This window comes from Rattus rattus, chromosome 3 (assembly GCF_011064425.1).
Source record: "Rattus rattus isolate New Zealand chromosome 3, Rrattus_CSIRO_v1, whole genome shotgun sequence".
Taxonomy (NCBI): domain Eukaryota; kingdom Metazoa; phylum Chordata; class Mammalia; order Rodentia; family Muridae; genus Rattus; species Rattus rattus.
The window spans coordinates 67,841,811-67,860,305 of NC_046156.1; the positions used below are offsets into that span (position 1 = coordinate 67,841,811).

Consider the following 18,495-nt stretch of genomic DNA (forward strand, 5'->3'; position numbering starts at 1 on the left):
CCACTGTCAGAAATAGCAGAACAAGGTAACACCAGAGACAACCTGATGGCGAGAGGCAAGCGCAGGAACCCAAGCAACAGAAACCAAGACTATATGGCATCATCAGTAACCAATTCTCCCACCAAAGCAAACACTGAATATCCAAACACACCAGAAAAGCAAGATCTATATTTAAAATCACACTTGATCATGATGATGGAGGATTTTAAGAAAGACATAAAGAACTCCCTTAGAGAAATACAGGAAAACACAAGTAAACAAGTAGAAGGAGAGGAAACACAAAAATCCCTGAAAGAATTACAGGAAAACACAATCAAACAGGTGAAGGAATTGAAAATGGAAATAGAAACAATAAAGAAAGCACAAAGGGAGACGACCCTGGATATAGAAAACAAAAGGAAGAGACAAGGAGCCATAGACACAAGCATCAAATCACAAGGATAATAGGTATAGAAGAGAGTGAAGACTCCCAACTCAAAGGACCAGTAAATATCTTCAACAAAATCATAGAAGAAAACTTCCCTAACCTATAGAAAGAGATGCCCATAAACATACAAGAAGCCTACAGAACTCCAAACAGATTGGACCAGAAAAGAAACTCCTCTCATCACATAATAGTGAAAACACCAAATGCACAAAACGAAGAAAGAATATTAAAAGCAGTAAGGGAAAAAGGTCAAAGTAACATATAAAGGCAGACCTATCAGAATCACACCAGACTTCTCACCAGAGACTATGAAAGCCAGAAGATCCTGGAGAGATGTCATACAGACCCTAAGAGAACACAAATGCCAGCCCAGGTTACTGTATCCAGCAAAACTCTCAATTAACATAGATGGAGAAACCAAGATATTCCATGACAAAACCAAATTTACACAATATCTTTCTACAAATCCAGCACTACAAAGGATAATAAATGGTAAAGCCCCACACAAGGAGACTAGCTACACCCTAGAAAAAGCAAGAAACTAATCGTTTTGCAACAAAACATAGAGAAGACAAGCACAAACAAAATCTCACCTCCAAATACAAAGATAACAGGAAGCAATAATCATTATTCCTTAATATCTCTCATCATCAATGGATTCAATTCTCTAATAAAAAGATACAGATTAACAAACTGGATACGTAATAAGGACCCAGCCTTTTGCTGCCTACAGGAAACACATCTCAGAGACAAAGACAGACACTACCTCAGAGTAAAAGGCTGGAAAACGACTTTCCAAGCAAATGGTCTGAAGAAGCAAGCTGGAGTAGCCATTCTAATATCGAATAAAATCGATTTTCAACTAAAAGTCATCAAAAAAGATAAGGGAGGACACTTCATATTCATCAAAGGAAAAATCCACCAAGATGAACTCTCAATCCTAACTATCTATGCTCCAAATACAAGGGCACCTACAAACATAAAAGCTAAAACTCAAAACACACATTGCACCTCACACAATAATAGTAGGAGATTTCAACACCCCACTCTCATCAATGGACAGATCATGGAAAAAGAAATTAAACAGAGACATAGACAGACTAAGAGAAGTCATGAACCAAATGGACTTACAGATATTTATAGAACATTCCATCCTAAAACAAAAGGATATACCTTCCTCATGGTATATCCATACATCACCTCATGGTACTTTCTCCAAAATTGACCATATAATCAGGCACAAAACAGGCCTCAACAAATACAGAAAGATAGAAATAGTCCTGTGCGTCCTATCAGACCACCATGGGATAAAGCTGGTCTTCAATAACAATAAGGAAAGAACACCCACATATACATGGAAGTTGAACAATGCTCTACTCAATGATAACCTGGTCAAGGCAGAAATAAAGAAAGAAATTAAAGACTTCTTTGAATTTAATGAATATGAAAATACAGCATACCCAAACTTATGGGACATAATGAAAGCTGTGCTAAGAGGAAAACTCATAGTTCTGAGTGCCTGCAGAAAGAAACAGGAGAGAGCATATATCAGCAGCTTTACAGCACACCTAAAAGCTCTAGAACAAAAAGAAGCAAATACACCCAGAAGGAGTAGCAGGCAGAAAATAAACTCAGAGCTGAAATCAACCAAGTAGAAACAAAAAGGACTATACAAAGAATTAATAGAAACAAAAGCTGGTTCTTTGAGAAAATCAACAAGATAGATAAACCCTTAGCCAGATTAAGCAGAGGACACAGAAAGTGTGTCTAAATTAACAAGATCAGAAATGAAAAGGGAGACATAACAACAGAATCAGAGGAAATTAAAAAAATCATCAGATCCTACCACAAAAGCCCATATTCAACAAAACTTGAAAATCTGAAGGAAATGGACAACTTCCTAGACAGATATCAGGTACGAAAGTTAAATCAGGAATAGATAAACCATTTAAACAACCCCATAACTCCTAACAAAATAGAAGCAGTCATTAAAGGTCTCCCAACCAAAAAGAGCCCACATCCAGATGGGTTCAGTGCAGAATTCTATCAGACCTTCATAGAAGACCTTATACCAATACTATCCAAACTACTCCACAAAATTGAAACAGATGGAACACTACTGAATTCCTTCTATGAAGCCATAATTACTCTCATACCTAAACCACACAAAGACCCAACAAAGAAAGAGAACTTCAGACCAATTTTCCTTATGAATATTGACGCAAAAATACTCAATAAAATTTTTGCAAACCGAATCCAAGAATACATCAAAACAATCATCCATCATGATCAAGTAGGCTTCATCCCAGGCATGCAGGGATGGTTTAATATACGGAAAACCATTAACGTAATCTACTATATAAACAAACTGAAAGAACAAAACCACATGATCATTTCATTAGATGCTGAGAAAGCATTTGACAAAATTCAACACTCCTTCATGATAAAAGTCCTGGAAAGAATAGGAACTCAAGGCCCATACCTAAACATAGTAAAAGCCATATACAGCAAACCAGTAGCTAACATCATACTAAATGGAGAGAAACTTGAAGCAATCCCACTAAAATCATGGACTAGAGAAGGCTGACCACTCTCTCCCTACTTATTCAATATAGTTCTCGAAGTCCTAGCCAGAGCAATCAGACAGCGAAAGGAGATCAAATGGATACAGTTTGGAAAGGAGGAAGTCAAAATATCACTATTTGCAGATGATATGATTGTAAATTTAAGTGACCCCAAAAGTTCTACCGGAGAACTACTAAAGCTGATAAACACCTTGAGCAAAGTGGCTGGGTATAAAATTAACTCAAATAAATCAGTAGCCTTCCTCTACCCAAAAGAGAAGCAAGCCGAGAAAGAAATTAGGGAAACGACACCCTTCATAATAGACCCAAATAATATAAAGTACCTCGGTGTGACTTTAACCAAGCAAGTAAAAGATCTGTATGATAAGAACTTCAAGCCTCTGAAGAAAGAAATTAAAGAAGACCTCGGAAGATGGAAAGATCTCCTATGCTCATGAATTGGCAGGATTAATATAGAAAAAATGGCCATTTTACCGAAAGCAATCTACAGATTCAATGCAATCCCCATCAAAATACCAATCCAATTCTTCAAAGAGTTAGACAGAACAATTTGCAAATTCATCTGGAATAACAAAAAACCCAGGATAGCTAAAACTATCCTCAACAATAAAAGGACTTCCAGGGGAATCGCTATCCCTGAGCTCAAGCAGTATTACAGAGCAATAGTGATAAAAACTGCGTGGTATTGGTACAGGGAAAGGCAGATTTCCATTTTATGACTAATCCCTGCTTTGAAAACCCTTTCATCATGAGTTGCCCTGCCACAACTGTAGAAGTTCTTGCTTTTGAATGCTTCATGTTCTCTTGTGTTTAATTCTACACTTACAAAGAACTTTACCTATAAATTCAACGTAAGTCAGTACCAGATCTGTTCTCACGTTTTTGTGGTTGGTGGAAAAGAACAATTGATCATGGTTCTCTTTGTGACATCCTTATGATACGTTGTAAATAGCCAGCTCCTCCAAACCTGCACAAGTCTGCAGTTACTTTCATGTCTGTCTGTCTGTCTGTCTGTCTGTCTATCTGTGTGTTTTTATGTGCGCAAACTCTCTCTCTCTCTCTCTCTCTCTCTCTCTCTCTCTCTCTCTCCATCTCTCACACACACACACACACACACACGTGCCATGGCACATATGAAGAGAACAAAAGGTAATTTGCAGCATGTTCAGATTTTCTCCGTCAACTGTGTGTAGATCTGAGTATTGAACTCAGGTTCTCTGGCTTGGCAGCGACTGCTTTTACTGCTGAGCCATCATGCAGATCCAGGTCTGAGGATTTACGGGCTTTCCCAGTGCTCTAATAATTGTAATTACTTTCTTCTGGACTCTCTTCAATCTGTACAATGAAAGAAATAATATTCTAAACTCTGCCTAGTCCTTTTCTGCCTGACTGACCTGGCCAGATAATAGTAAAATCTTACTGCTTTTGTCAGAGATCCCTACACATTCAGGATACAGTCTGTGACCTTAATTTTTTCCAATGATGATAGTATTATAGTTAGATTTTCTTCATATTTTATCCAGGTAATTCATCTTTTATTTATATGTTTTTCACCTTTTATTCACAGCTAATCTTGTTTTTGATGGGTCATTCCTAACTGGTTTGTCAAGGTTACTTGGAATCTTATATTTTAGAAAAACTAGAAAACTTTACCTACTTTATAGCCACAAAATGATTGAAAATCAATCTTCCTTCTTTCCTTCCTTTCTTCCCTCCTTGTGTGTGTGTGTGTGTGTGTGTGTGTGTGTGTGTGTGTGTTCGTTCGTGTGTTCCGGTTCACATGTGTGTGCCTATGTGTGCATGTGGAGTTGCGAAGTTGGCGTCATGTGTCTTCCTTGATCAGTCTCCACTTTAGTAACTGAGGTAGGGTCCCTCACTGAGGCCAGACACTACTCTTGTGACTAGTCCAGCTGGCCAGCTTGCCGTGAGGATTCCCATCTTTGCTTTCTGGGTGCTGGAAAGATAGGCCCAGCACCAACCAAGCTCTTCTGTAGGCTTGAAATCTGAACCTCAGTCTTCACGTTTGCCCAGCAAACCCTCTATTCCCTGAGCGGAAGCCTGGAGTTCACCCACGGGTCAGGAAGCTGTTTTTTCCTGTGACTGTTGATTCCCAGTTTTCTTATTCCTCTGTGTTTCTTAAACTTCTGTGAAAGTCAATAGCACAGTTTCTTATTTGGTTGTAGAAACTAAACGTGGGTGATTTGGTTCAATAACTTATGTATAGTGAATGCTTTTAGTGGAGAGAAGAAACCCCATAATTGTTTAACACATGAATATAGGTTAGTGGCACCTTAGTTTATAACTTTTTAGTAGCAAGTTGAGAGACTAGAAGTTTTAGGTTGAATATAAATAATAGATTGAACTATCATATAGCTACTGTTTGCATTGGATTTTGTCTGTCCTTTTATTTAAATTTAATAGCCAGTGTCCTATTTAATATATGAACATAAGATGTATTTTTTTGATTATTGTCATTACAGGTTTTTGGAACATGACCGTGAAGACTGAAGAAATTATATTTTTAACATGATACTTGGAGTTCATGACTGCTTACGGCATTTCCTCGAAAATTAAATATGACTTAGACGTGTCAAAGGTTTATGATGTCATCGGTTTCAACAGAAAGCAAACTCCAGCAGGCTGTAAGCCTGAAGGGAGTTGACCCAGAAACATGCATGATTGTGTTTAAGAACCACTGGGCACAGGTAATATATGAGCTCCGTGTCTTATGCGGCGTCAGTAGCCCCCAGCCTCTGTCACACTGAGCCAAGATTTCTTACTCTCTGACAGCCAGCTGGCTTTCCAGAAACATGGGGTGGGAGGGCCCTTTCAGTCAAGAGAAAAGCAGCTTTCTCCTCCTGCTTTCCAGTAGTGAGTATCTGGTTAAAAACAGTTTTCTCAAAGGACTTGTTTATGAAGCATTTGCTTAGTACTGTGCTGAAGCCTTCAAATGTTCTATGCCATTTAGTCTTCTCCAGAAACCAATAAGGTAGCTGGTAGAGAATGGAGCATTATGGGATAAATGACCATCTGGAGGTTCTGCAGCCAACGAATTACCAAGCCAGACCTTGGTACACAGACCTCAGTCCCTTGAGTCCAAAGCCTGTGGGTTTGACATCAGTGCTCCACCATTGTTAGGCCCGGGAACCCTATACAATGTAAGAAAAGGTACCTGGCTCTATGTGAGTCGTCTTTTCTAAGCACATTAGTTTCTATGGATGATTCACTCTGACTCCTCTGTAGCTTTTCTCTGATCTGCTGGTGTGGATAATTAAGGGTTGAATGTTGAGAAAATTTACCAGCCTGCCCCTTTCCACAGGAAGCTTGCAGGTAGTAAAATAAACAAAACTGGTGTTTCTTTGCTACTTTCCAACGTTATACTCCCCAGGTGAGCTGGTAAGTGGCTATTTATGTGACAGTTTTTTAATGACTACCAGGTTCCTTCCTGTGTCCGGAAACAACGCATGGGTTAAAGCCTGGAGCCTGTAAATCACAGCAATTATAGGGGACACGGTTTAGATCAAAAAAGAGCAAAATCAATTCTGCTTCTGGATTGCTCCCATCTTGAAGTTGCTTTTCTCTGCCCTGCACAAAGCTTCTGTGATTTTTTGTGCTTTCCCATTATTGTGAGTTATTGTTCACATTTTAATGGATTTACTATGGGCACTACTCCTGGAGGAAAGGAAAGAAAGTAATTCAGGGTTATTCTTGATAATTAGATAACTACCTTTGCCTTTGTGCGTATTAAAGCACGTCGAAGCAGAGGCTCCAAGTAGGCTAGTGAACCTGGGATGTGGCCAGCAGGCCTGCTTCTGCCGTACCTGTTTGAATGTTTTTATTATTTTGTGCTTATACACTTTATACACTTTGTGCACAGTGTATCTGCGTACTATGTGGTCATTTATTAATTTACTTAAATATTTGTGCCTAGTTTTAGAGCGGGTTACTACACTACTGGCATTCCAGCTTACCGTCCATTTGACTGGCGAAGCCTACCTTTTAAATGTGAAACCTTTGCTCTGGGGCCTACTGAGTTTGCATATAATACATTTGATTATGAGGCTTCCTTCTGAGGTTACTGTGATGTGATCCACTTGGCTTTGGGTGCTGGGCTTAGAGACACAGATACACCACTGACCTCCTGACGGTGTGTACATAGGTCGTCTGCCCTGCTCTGTCCTGTCTCGTTCTCCAAAGCAGTTGGAGTGCTGCTAGTATGTCCTGTGTCAGGGATGTGACTGCCTTTTTACTGGTTGAGAGTAAACATTGGTTCTAGAATCCTATTGGCCATTTCCATGTACAGCATGAATGGCTTTGACATTATCAGCCACTGTGTGTTATTTGAAGCACAGTGCAGGTGCTTAGCACCCTCCTGTTGAAATACAGAGCTGAAGATGGGACTCTCTTGTTAGAGGGAATGATGTTATTAAACAGTTCTCGTTGTAAAGTGTGAGTCTGTCTTACGACGGTCCAGCCATTTCCTTAGCTTTGGCTGGGTTTTCTTTATGAATGAAATGAAAGGACCTTTTATTAATTTCTTTAGACTTGGCTTTTCCTTCTAAATAAATCTGGGAAATGCCCGCAATCTCTGTCTACAGAGTTCTGGGAACCTTTCCACTAACTGTATGAATGGAAATATTGGCTGAGAAATCAATCCAGGTGGGTGTCTAAGTGGCTGTTTCCCCGTAGAGGGTGAGTTAGCCAACAGTTCAAGGACATCTCTGGAGCATCTAGTTGGGACAGCTGCAGGAATGAAGCCAAGAGAAGGGGCCGGTCTGCGTGGGGGTAGTGGAGGAAGTCTCAGTTTAGGCAGCTTGGTTGTGGAAGAAGTGTTGATGTCAGAGGAAGGACACATTACAAGAGGAATGTTGTTAGTAAATGCTGTTTTCTCTTTCTTGTTGGTAAAGAAGGTCAGGAAGGAAAAAATATTTCCAGAAAAGCAGAGGTGTGGGCTGGGAATGAATCCCTCTGCTGTCAGGACTGGTTGTTGTGAATTCATCTCTGGACCTGCATACGTTGGCTCTTTACTGTGGCTTCTCCTGCTGAGGTGAAAAAAGACCACTCAAGTTAAACTCTGGCATGTGCCCCACTGTCCCTGCTCGGACTCCAGCCCCAGCTCCCCTGAGGCAACCAAGAAAACCTGAAAGGCCTCTAGGAATGTGGCACCGTCAGGACTAGACAACCGCCTTTTATTTCCTGGAGCGTGCTATTAACTGCTCAGTACAGTGCTTTTGTTTACCATAAATTAGGAAAAATGAAGGCAGCAAAAGCCTGCGCTACCTGGAATTCATCTGTGTTAGGAGACTTCAGTATAAATTCACCACAACTGACATGCGTTCGACAGTCTCTGCTGAACTATTTATGAGTCACTTCTATCGCAGAGCTCGAGTTACACAGGTGACTGGGATGGACGGATGAGGGTGGCTGCTTTCTGTCTTGGCCTATACTGTCAAGGGCATCTAGTTCTATATCTAGCACAGCTCATGCCCAGGGCAGTCCATCATTCCAAGGATGAGGTCTTGAGTTGCCTGGCACTGCACTTGAATTCCCAAAATGCCCCTGGGCATGATGTCATAGCTGAAGAGTGCTCTGCAGACACCTAGGAGAAGCCTCCTCCGTAATGGTGACACTGGAGAATGGAGACTTAGGAAGTTGTGCCTGGCCCATGCTTCCTCTCCCCTTCTTGAGGGGTCAACTTTTACCTTAAGTCACAAGTGGACTTAAATCCAGACCCCTCTAGTTGAACTTCCCAGTGGCATGTGACCATCCACCAACCAGGACGGCACAGACCGTTCCTTAGATCCTAGCTTCTGTGACCCCAGAATTGAAGTTGCTTGACATTCGTGTCTGCCGTCGTCCTGGCAAATGTCCTCCATCTCATGCCTCTGTGTGAAGTGCTTGCTGCTCTTTCTGCTGCAGTGTTCCTCTGTCCAGTTAAATGCTGCTTTCTACTGGACACATTTGGAACATCATTTCCTCCAGACGCTTTTCTGCACTCTTTCATGTTTTTATGCCTTGCCCCAACATCACCCAGGCTTTCTTTTACCGTCGCACCAGTTACCTCATATAGCAATGGTCTGTACACCATCCGGTTCCCTGCACCATCGCGAAGCTCCTCAGTGTCCGAGGTGGTTAGCGATCCGCTTATATTTCTGCTACCATAATAGAGTGTGGCGTGTCGTAGAGGCTCAATAAACCCTCGAACAGCAAAGCAGCGAACGGAAGGCCCTTCAGAAGAGCCGGGCAGTCTAGGGAGCCGCTGAAACACGCACTGATTTTAAGCCATAGTGCAGTATGCTTCCGGGAGGAGCCTGGCCTTACCTTCAGCGAGAAGGAAGACTATGCACTAGCGTTGGATTCTTAGTCATTTACAAGAACATCGCACAATATGGCGGGTTATTGCTTTTAGCTCCTCTGTATCTCTGCCTTTTCTGAATGCGAGGGGTCCGAGTGGAAGGAGGCACTGAACTGCAGCTAATCAACTGCTCAAGTGGACTGGCGGACGGATTAAACCGCCTACCCTGGCTGTTTCTCACGGCGCACTTGTATCGCGACTGCATGGACCTTGCCGTATTTATTGTCCCCTTACTTTCTTCAAGCAGGAGGACAGAGGACGTGGAGGTGGCAGTTGTAGGAAGCTAGGCAAGGTGGTGTATGCTTGTATTTCTAGTAGTTTGGCAGCAGAAACAGGAAGAGCAAGAGTTCACAGTCAGACGAGGTATTTAGCGAATTCCGGGCTAGCCTGGTCTACATAGTAAGACCCTTCCTCAAAACAATAAATAAGAAAACAAATAAAAATTTATATTTCCATCCATCTAATAAATAAGCTAGATCTTTTTTACCAAAAATTTTGTTTTTTGTTTGTTTTATGGCATACTTATCCTTTGTGTCCACACTTATACTCTATGGGTTTTGTTCTGCTCTATTTATTGTGTATAGAGGAAATGAAAAAAATTGGAGAAAGCCGGACATGGTAATACATTTCTGTAATGCTAGCCCTTGAGTGGCTGAGGCAGGAAGATCATGAGTTTAAAGCCAGCCTGGACTAATGGTGAGAGCCTTACAAAAAACAAGCAAGCAAGCAAGCAAGAAGATGTCAGGACTGTATTACAGTAATGGTGTTCCAGGAAGAAAGTACACTGGGCCTTCTTTTTCACCTTGGAGGAGATAGAAGTGATAGAAAATGGAGGCATATAGATTGCTTATATCAAATTTGCTCCTACAGTAATGAAAACTAGAGGGCGGGCCTTCCGTCTGGTGTGTAGAGTAGAGCTCTGAGTACCCTGAATCCGTTAAAGAAACACAGGAAGAATATAATGTGTGGATTTGGCACCTTATTCTCTTGCTCCGCTTAGCTTTGCTTTGTGTACGCACCTCGCCGCAGACAAGATGACTGAGAATGCTAAAGGACATGGGGAGATTGGAAGTTTAGAAGGCTTAGAGAATTCTGATAAACCTTCCCACTAACATTTAAGCATGCGTGTTCCTTTACAGATTTCAGGTGTCCTTTAACTTGACAGCTGAAAGTCAATGGACAAAAGCCATGCTCCCTAAGAGAGGCCGTCAGCTGGTGCTTCTGGGAAACCCTGACATTCTGAGCCTGCTGCAGTGCCCGGGCTCTCCTGATACGAATTCACCTAGTATGCGGTCTGAAGGGCAGGGCCTGAAGCTAACGTTCTGCTCAGAATTTTTACTTAGAACCTCCTTCCTGTGTTCTTTTCATAGTTCTAATTTATCTTTCAAAAAGGGTGGTTTATTAGCAAGTGTCCTGGCCTAGGTTATTGTGACCTTGACACCAGTTAGAGTAACTTGGGAAGAGGGACTCACAATTTAGAGAATGCCTCCGTAAGACTTGTCTGTGGGCAACTCTATGGAGCCCTTAATTAATTAATTAATTAACTAATTAATCAATGACTACTGTAGGAAGGGTCAGCCCATTGTGGGTGCTGCCACCCCTGGGCAAGCGGTCCTGGGTAGTATAAGAAAGCAGGCTGAGCAAACCGTGAGAAACAAGTCAGTAAGCAGTGTTCCTAAGCTTTAGTTCCTGCCTCCAAATTCCTGCTGTCCATTCTTTCTCCCTGATTTTGGATGATGTACCACAAATTGTAAGATGAGATAAACCTTTTCCTCCCCAAGTTGCTTATAGTCATGGTGCTTTATCATAGCAAGAGAAATCCCAAGTAAGAAGTGTGTATTAATTATATACAATAGTGAGTTCCTTATGGGACTTTCATATATGTAATATGTATTTTTACCATATTTACCTCTCACTACCCTGATTTGTTCCCCCCACCCACCCAGATACTCCATTGACCCCTGCAAAAAGAAACTTCTTTGAATAAAACTGACTGGCACAAACAAATAACTAGGAAATATTGACAGGTACTTCTGTCACTTAGCAACACAAAAGTAATAGCTTCCCCGGTGGGGCCTGTGTCTCCAGCCCCTTTGTGGTTTTTGAACAGTCTCTCATGTAGCTCACATTGTTCTGTGGTCCTTGCACCTCTATCTTCCAAGTCTTGGGATTGAAGGTGTGCACTGCCACACCCCGCCTTCATTATATCTCAAAATCCCTGGTTGAGACAAGTCTCTGCAGCCTCTGATAGAGCTGATATCATGCAGGTGGAGCGAGCAAACCTGTTTCACAAGGACATTATAGTTTTGCTGTTAGAAGACAGAAAGCCAGGCACGGTGGCGCATGCCTGTAATTCCAGCTACTCAAGAAGTCTGCCAATTCAACATCAGCCTGGGCTACACAGCAAGTTCAAGGCCAGCCCAGGTGACTTAGATTCTGTCTCAAAAGCAAAACAGACAGCAGCAGCAGCAGTAGCAACAAAACAAAAATAGCCTGAGGATGCAGCTTTCGTGGTAGAGCATGCGCCCAGTGTAAGGCAAGGCCCAGTTCTGAAAATAGGAGAAAGAAGGCAGGCAGACAGGCAGGCAAGCAGACTGGAAGGAAAGAAGGAGAGGGAGGGAGAGGGAAAAGAAGGAAGGAGGGAGGGAGGAAAGGAAGCAGGCAGGCAGATAGCTTGCGGCCCTGGTAAGACCCTGTAGAGACAGGAACTCAAGGGACGTCCCAAATGGAAAGACTCAGAAATTAAGTACTGAGCAAGGACACAGTGGAAGCTTAGCTTCTGCTGTGGTTGTTTGGTGCATAAAGTGTAATTTGGCCCATGACAGTTAAATCCTCCCCTTCTGTGCAGTGGAAAACGTTGCTTAGTAACTTGAATTTTCCCTCAAATGCCACTTTAAATTGCCATTCCAAGGGGTGTGGAGCTGTGAGTGTTTTTTCACACGTCTCTCGTGAAGTAAGTGTGCCCCAGTCAAGGTGGCATAATCGCCTGCTATGGAAGGCATGGGCCAACAGTAAGATTGGACTGAAGCAGGTCTCCTGGCAGAGAAACACTTGTATTTATCACAAAGAATAATCGTCTGGTAGCTTGAGGTAAAATTGTGTGATTAATGTGGGCCCTTCCTTTGTTTCTTATTTAGGGTTCATCACTAGTTAATATTCAAGCCCGTTATCACTGGCTGATGGGGCCATATTAGGGACCAAGGGTAGGAATATCTGATGCTCCTTATGCAAGAAATAGGCTATTTAAAAATTGTATCCTTAATAACACTCATATCTAAAGGTCAAATGGCTTTGAAATTAGGTTAAATTTAGCTGTTTTGATCTGCTGGTAATTTGAAATCCATTGTTCACAGTGTTCATTTTGTGTTTACTCTTAAATTATGTTAATTTATACATGGAATTAAATATGACCCAGGCTCATATCCCCTGCCCCCTCTCACACACACCCCCTCTAGAGATGAGAAAGATGCTTCGTTACGATGAATGCTTCTATTGTTTTTAACTGAACTGGTTTATTTCATGAGTGTGGGCTTTTATCATTGCCGATTACTTTATTAAATATTATTTTCAGTTTAATAAGGTAAACTTGTTTTGTAAAGGAGATGTTTACAAAGTATCTCTCTCCGACTGTGACTCTTGCAGAATCCCCACAGCTGATGGTACACAGCCTGGTCAAGGCTTGCTTGAGTGTGACAGAGCAGCTAGTCCCAGCAAGGGCCAAGCCTGTGGGAGGCACTGTATGCAGCCTCAGTGTTGAATTTCACCACTCACCCGTGTAGGTGGAGTCAGCATAGAGGGTAAAACTGGGTGACAGGCAGAGGAAACAGGAACAAGGATAAGAGGGTCTGATGGCAGTGATGTGAAGCCAGAGAACAAAGACAAGGAAAGCCCAGGTCACATGAGGAGTCCGTCTGCAGCAACTGGGAGGACCTGGTCCCCCTTGGATAGAAGCGCTTTGGCATTCCAGTGCAGATTTGAAGACTCCTGCTAGGGTAGGAGCCAGTCCCTGGGCGAGGCCTCAGAGCCCGCTTGGAAAGCAGGTCACAGGTGTGTCTGCTGGCAGGAGCAGGAAGGAGAGTAAGCCTGGGAAGGTCCTACCGAGAAGAAAGGCTCAGCATCTGTAACAACATGGCACCGGTCAGCACTTGCTAAATGTGGGTGCTCCGTGACTCACACACACACACCCATCTCCCAGGCAGTAAAACTGCCCATCAGGGTTGGGAGTGAGAAAAGGGATCCAGGGTGTCTGCTTCCTTCCAGGTCAGCAAACCTTTCATCTCTGTAGATTATTCAAATTCTGCTCCCAGGTTTCTCTGCCCACTTACCCAGAAGGTTTAGAAAGCAGCTGTCTTAAAGAGGGCTAACTTACTTCATTTTAAAAACTGCTCAACAAGGCCTACAGGTGGCTCGGTGTTTGAGACAACATACTCATCTCTCAGAGGACCAGATTCAGTTCCCAGCACCCCCACCAAGCAGCTCACAAGAGCCTGTAACTTTGCTCAAAAGGATTTGACACCTTCTGACTGCCACAGGCACTTTCATACACCCACACACACAGACACACACACACACACACACACACACACACACACACACACACATACACACAGACACACACACACACAGACACACACACACACACACACACACACACACACACACACACACACACACACAGACACACACAGACAGACACACACACACACGCGCACACACACACACACACACACACACACACACACACACACACACACACACACACACACACACACACACACACACACACACACACACACACACACACACACACACACACACACACACACACACACACACACACACACTGACACACACACACACACACACACAGAGACACACAGACACACACACACACACACCCACACTCACACACACACACACAGACACACACACAGACACACACTGACACACACACAGACACACACACACACACACACACAGACAGACACACACAGACACACTGCACACACACAGACACACACACACACACAGACACTTTACACACACAGACACACACACACACATGACACACACACACACACACACAGACACAGACACAGACACAGACACACACACACACACACACAGACACACACACACACACACACACACACAGACAGACACACAGACACACACTGACACACACAACACACACACACACACACACACACACACAGACACACAGAGACACACAGACACACACACACACACACACACACACACACACACAGACACACACACAGACACACACACACACACACACACACACACACAGACACACACACACACACAGACACAGACACAGACACACACACACACTGACACACACACACACACACAGACACACACACACACACACAGACACAGACACACAGACACACACACAGACACACACACACACACACACACACACACACACACACACACACACACACACACACAGACACACACACAGACACACACTGACACACACCACACACACACACACACACACACACACACAGACACACACACACACACACACACAGAGACACACAGACACACACACACACACACACACACACACACAGACACACACACACACACTGACACACACACACACAGACACACACCGACACACACACACACACACACACACACACACACACACACACACACACACACACACACACACACACACACACACACACACACACACACACACACACACACACACACACACACACACACACACACACACACACACACACACACACACAGACACACACACACAGACACACACACACACACACACACAGACACACACACACACACACACACACACACAGACACACACACAGACACACACTGACACACACAGACACACACACACACACTGACACACACAGACACACACAGACACACACAGACACACACACAGACACACAGAGACACACACAGACACACACCGACACACACACAGACACACAGACACACACACAGACACACACCGACACACACACACACACAGACAGACACACACTGACACACACACAACACACACACACACACACACACTGACACACACACACAGACACACACAGACACACAGACACACACAGACAGACACACACACACAGACATACTTTAAAAAATAAAGTTAAAAAGAGGCTACACAGTTTGGTTATAAAGTTCTCTGTTCTCTTCCCTCCCCCTTCCCCTCTTCTTCCTTCCCTCTCAATGCGGGGTCTCTCTATGCCGCCCTGGCTAGTTTAGAACTCACTGTGTAGATCATGCCAGCTTCGAACTCACAGAGATCTGCCTGCCTTGCCTCCAAAGTGCCGGGATTAAAGACGTGGGCCACCATGCCCAGCTCAGTTCTCTTTTAAAGATGTTTCCTAATTGGACTGGGAGTTCTAGCTCAGTGGTAGGGTTCTTGAGTTGGAATCAATATTATGTATATGTAAATAATATATATAAAATGAATATATACATACATACAAGTTAATTAGTCTGAAGGAAGTGATTTATGGTTGTATGAATTGTTTTGCTGTATATATTGCATACATATATTAGATACACAATAAATATGTGCTTGCCTATGTGACATAAATATATACCCCTGTTTATGAGTTTGTATTATATAGGCACTGCTTATGAGTTTGTATTATATAGGCACTGTTTATGAGTTTATATTATATAGGCACTGTTTATGAGTTTATACTATATAGGCTTTCTAGAGAACTGGATTTTCAATAATTGCTTTATGTCAGGATTTTCCTTCTCTTTGTATACATTAATACAAAATAACCTTTCTTACTTCGATCTTTTAGATTTATCTTATGAGCTCACAGCAAATTACAGGGAAGAACTAACTGATCTTAAAGTCTCACTTGTCTTCGTTCCCTTCTCTACTGTCCCTTCCTTTTTGACTTGTTAGAATCCATGCTGGCCTTGAACTTGTGGTCCCCTTTCCAAGTATTGGGATTACAGGCATGTCCTGCTAGGCCCAACCTTATGCATATGAGTGTTTGCCTGCATGTATGAATGTGCATCATGTGTGTGTCTGGTACCTGCCCAGGCCAGAAGAGAGTGCTGGATCTGCTGGAACCAGAGTTACAGAGGGCTGGGAGTTGATATGCAAGAACAGCCGGTGCTCTTAACTGATGAGCTCTTTCTCCAGCCCCATGTCTGTTCTTTAGCAAATCATTTCATTTATATTTACGTATAACTTGTGTGCAATAATATGATTCACGTACATAACAGTGGTTATAGTGTATGGTGATGTATTTGGTTATGATTCTATTATTCGTGACCATCTGGGTCAATGGTATTTTTTTTTTCCTTACTAGAAAAAAAACTTTGACATGGAGAGTTTAGTCAATTTTCCCTCAAATCAGATTAACAAGTCAAGGGCAAGAACAAATTCACAACTAACAGCACCAGAATGTTTTGTTTTGTTTTTTAGAAAGACCAAGGTGGTTCAGCGTAGCACTACCCATATATAAAGCAGTCTCAGTTTTAGACAGTTTACACGGTGAGCAGAGTGAGAAGTGTAATTGCATTTTTCCTGGAGACCTAGCTGTAAATAAAACTCTCACAAGTAGACGCAACACATTTGTAATCATAGCACCAACAAAGCACAGCCCATTTGTCCTTCAGAATGCAGAACCTTCAAGTTAGGGACTTTGAGGACTGTGGTGTTGAAGAAAAGCCCCTTTAGGACCAGTGTGTCACTGTGTTCCTCCCTGAGGAACACAGAGCCAAAACCCAGAGCCAAAGTGAGCGCAGTAGGCCTGCAGGGAATTCTGCAGCACCCGGGAAGTGTAGGGTAGCAAGTGCTCTCTGGAGGCATGTGGCAAAGATGTCCAGGGGCTGCCTGTGGCCACCAGTCAGTGGGCCATGTATCATTAGGGTGACTGTTGAAGAAATGCCCTTTCTCGTGAGAAATGTCAAGTCAAGAGTTTTGGGCTCACTTTTCCCCTTGTGACACAGTCTTCTCAAATTTATGATGGAACTTGATGGAGATTATTGATGGTGTGAAAATGTGTTCGTTATGTCAGGATAGACTTACCTGGTCCAAAAAGATTCCTTTTCCTTGCCTCTGACAGGAGAGAAATGGAGACCTTTCCCTGAGAAACAATTTCCCTTATTGCTCATGCATGCTGACATAGCATTGTGTATTTGCCAGCTTCCTGGAACAACTCAAAAAAAAAAAAAAAAAAAACTCTGTTACCTAAATACAGAACATGTAACAGCACATCACAGAAGTGGGCCAGGAGGGAACCGCCAAAGGCAAACATTGCATTCTACGCTGTTCAGAAAGGCAAAGAGAAACAAAGATTGAGTCAGTGGTGAAGCGCCAGGTGGTTTTAAAAGTACCACGTGGAGTATTTTAAAGGAGTCAATCAGATGAGATTGTCATGGCTATCCCAAGTCACTGAGGTAAATGAGAACTAAGATGTAAAATAACTTACACTGTCAGGTACCCATGTACACGTATCAGTGGGAACAGTGAGGTTGGAAGCTTCAGATACCAGCAGTAGGAAGAAAAAGAGCTGGACCAACTATGTGTCGTGACCTTTACAAGTGCTGAACAGATGTAATTTACCTTAGCCATCTATTAGGTGGCATCTGATTTTGTTTCATTAGCTACTTTTTATCACTGTGTCCAAAACCTTCATATCACCCCAAGCGTCAGGAGTCTATTTTGTAATTGATTATCTTGGAAAGGTATTTATTTATTTATTCATTTATTCATTTATTTATTTATCATGAAGAACGAGATGTTCAGACTCTTTAGACGTTGGTTTTTGTGTCTATGCCTTCTGTTAGGATCAATTCCATTTGTGCTACAGTGTTTCACTTTCCATTGATTGCTCTTACTCCTCTGTTGTGTGTGGTTGGAGAGGGCATCTGTCCCTCCAAGTGGAGAAGTGAGGCATAGTGTTTGGGAACAGCGTGTGTAAGGAGTTACGTTGCTCTGCCCAAGTCTTCAGAGCAACTGCATTATGGGAGAAAGCCAGGTTTCCTTTTAATTATTTCATGCATTTGAAACGTAAAAGGCCACGTTGTGTGATAGTTTAAGGGGAAAGTAACTTGGTTTTTTT

At 42.7% G+C, this 18,495-nt stretch overlaps 1 protein-coding gene across 1 annotated transcript in view; it reads left to right on the top strand.

Annotated features, from left to right (window-relative positions):
* Nucleotides 1–5,494: 5,494 nt before the first annotated feature.
* The window catches only part of Fam160a1 (family with sequence similarity 160 member A1), an 81,568-nt gene continuing 68,567 nt past the window's right edge, over nt 5,495–18,495 (top strand). The window contains exon 1 of the mRNA XM_032898151.1: nt 5,495–5,717. Within this exon, the coding sequence (XP_032754042.1) occupies nt 5,613–5,717 (105 nt within the window). The 5' untranslated portion in view covers nt 5,495–5,612. The remainder of the gene's footprint in view (nt 5,718–18,495) is intronic.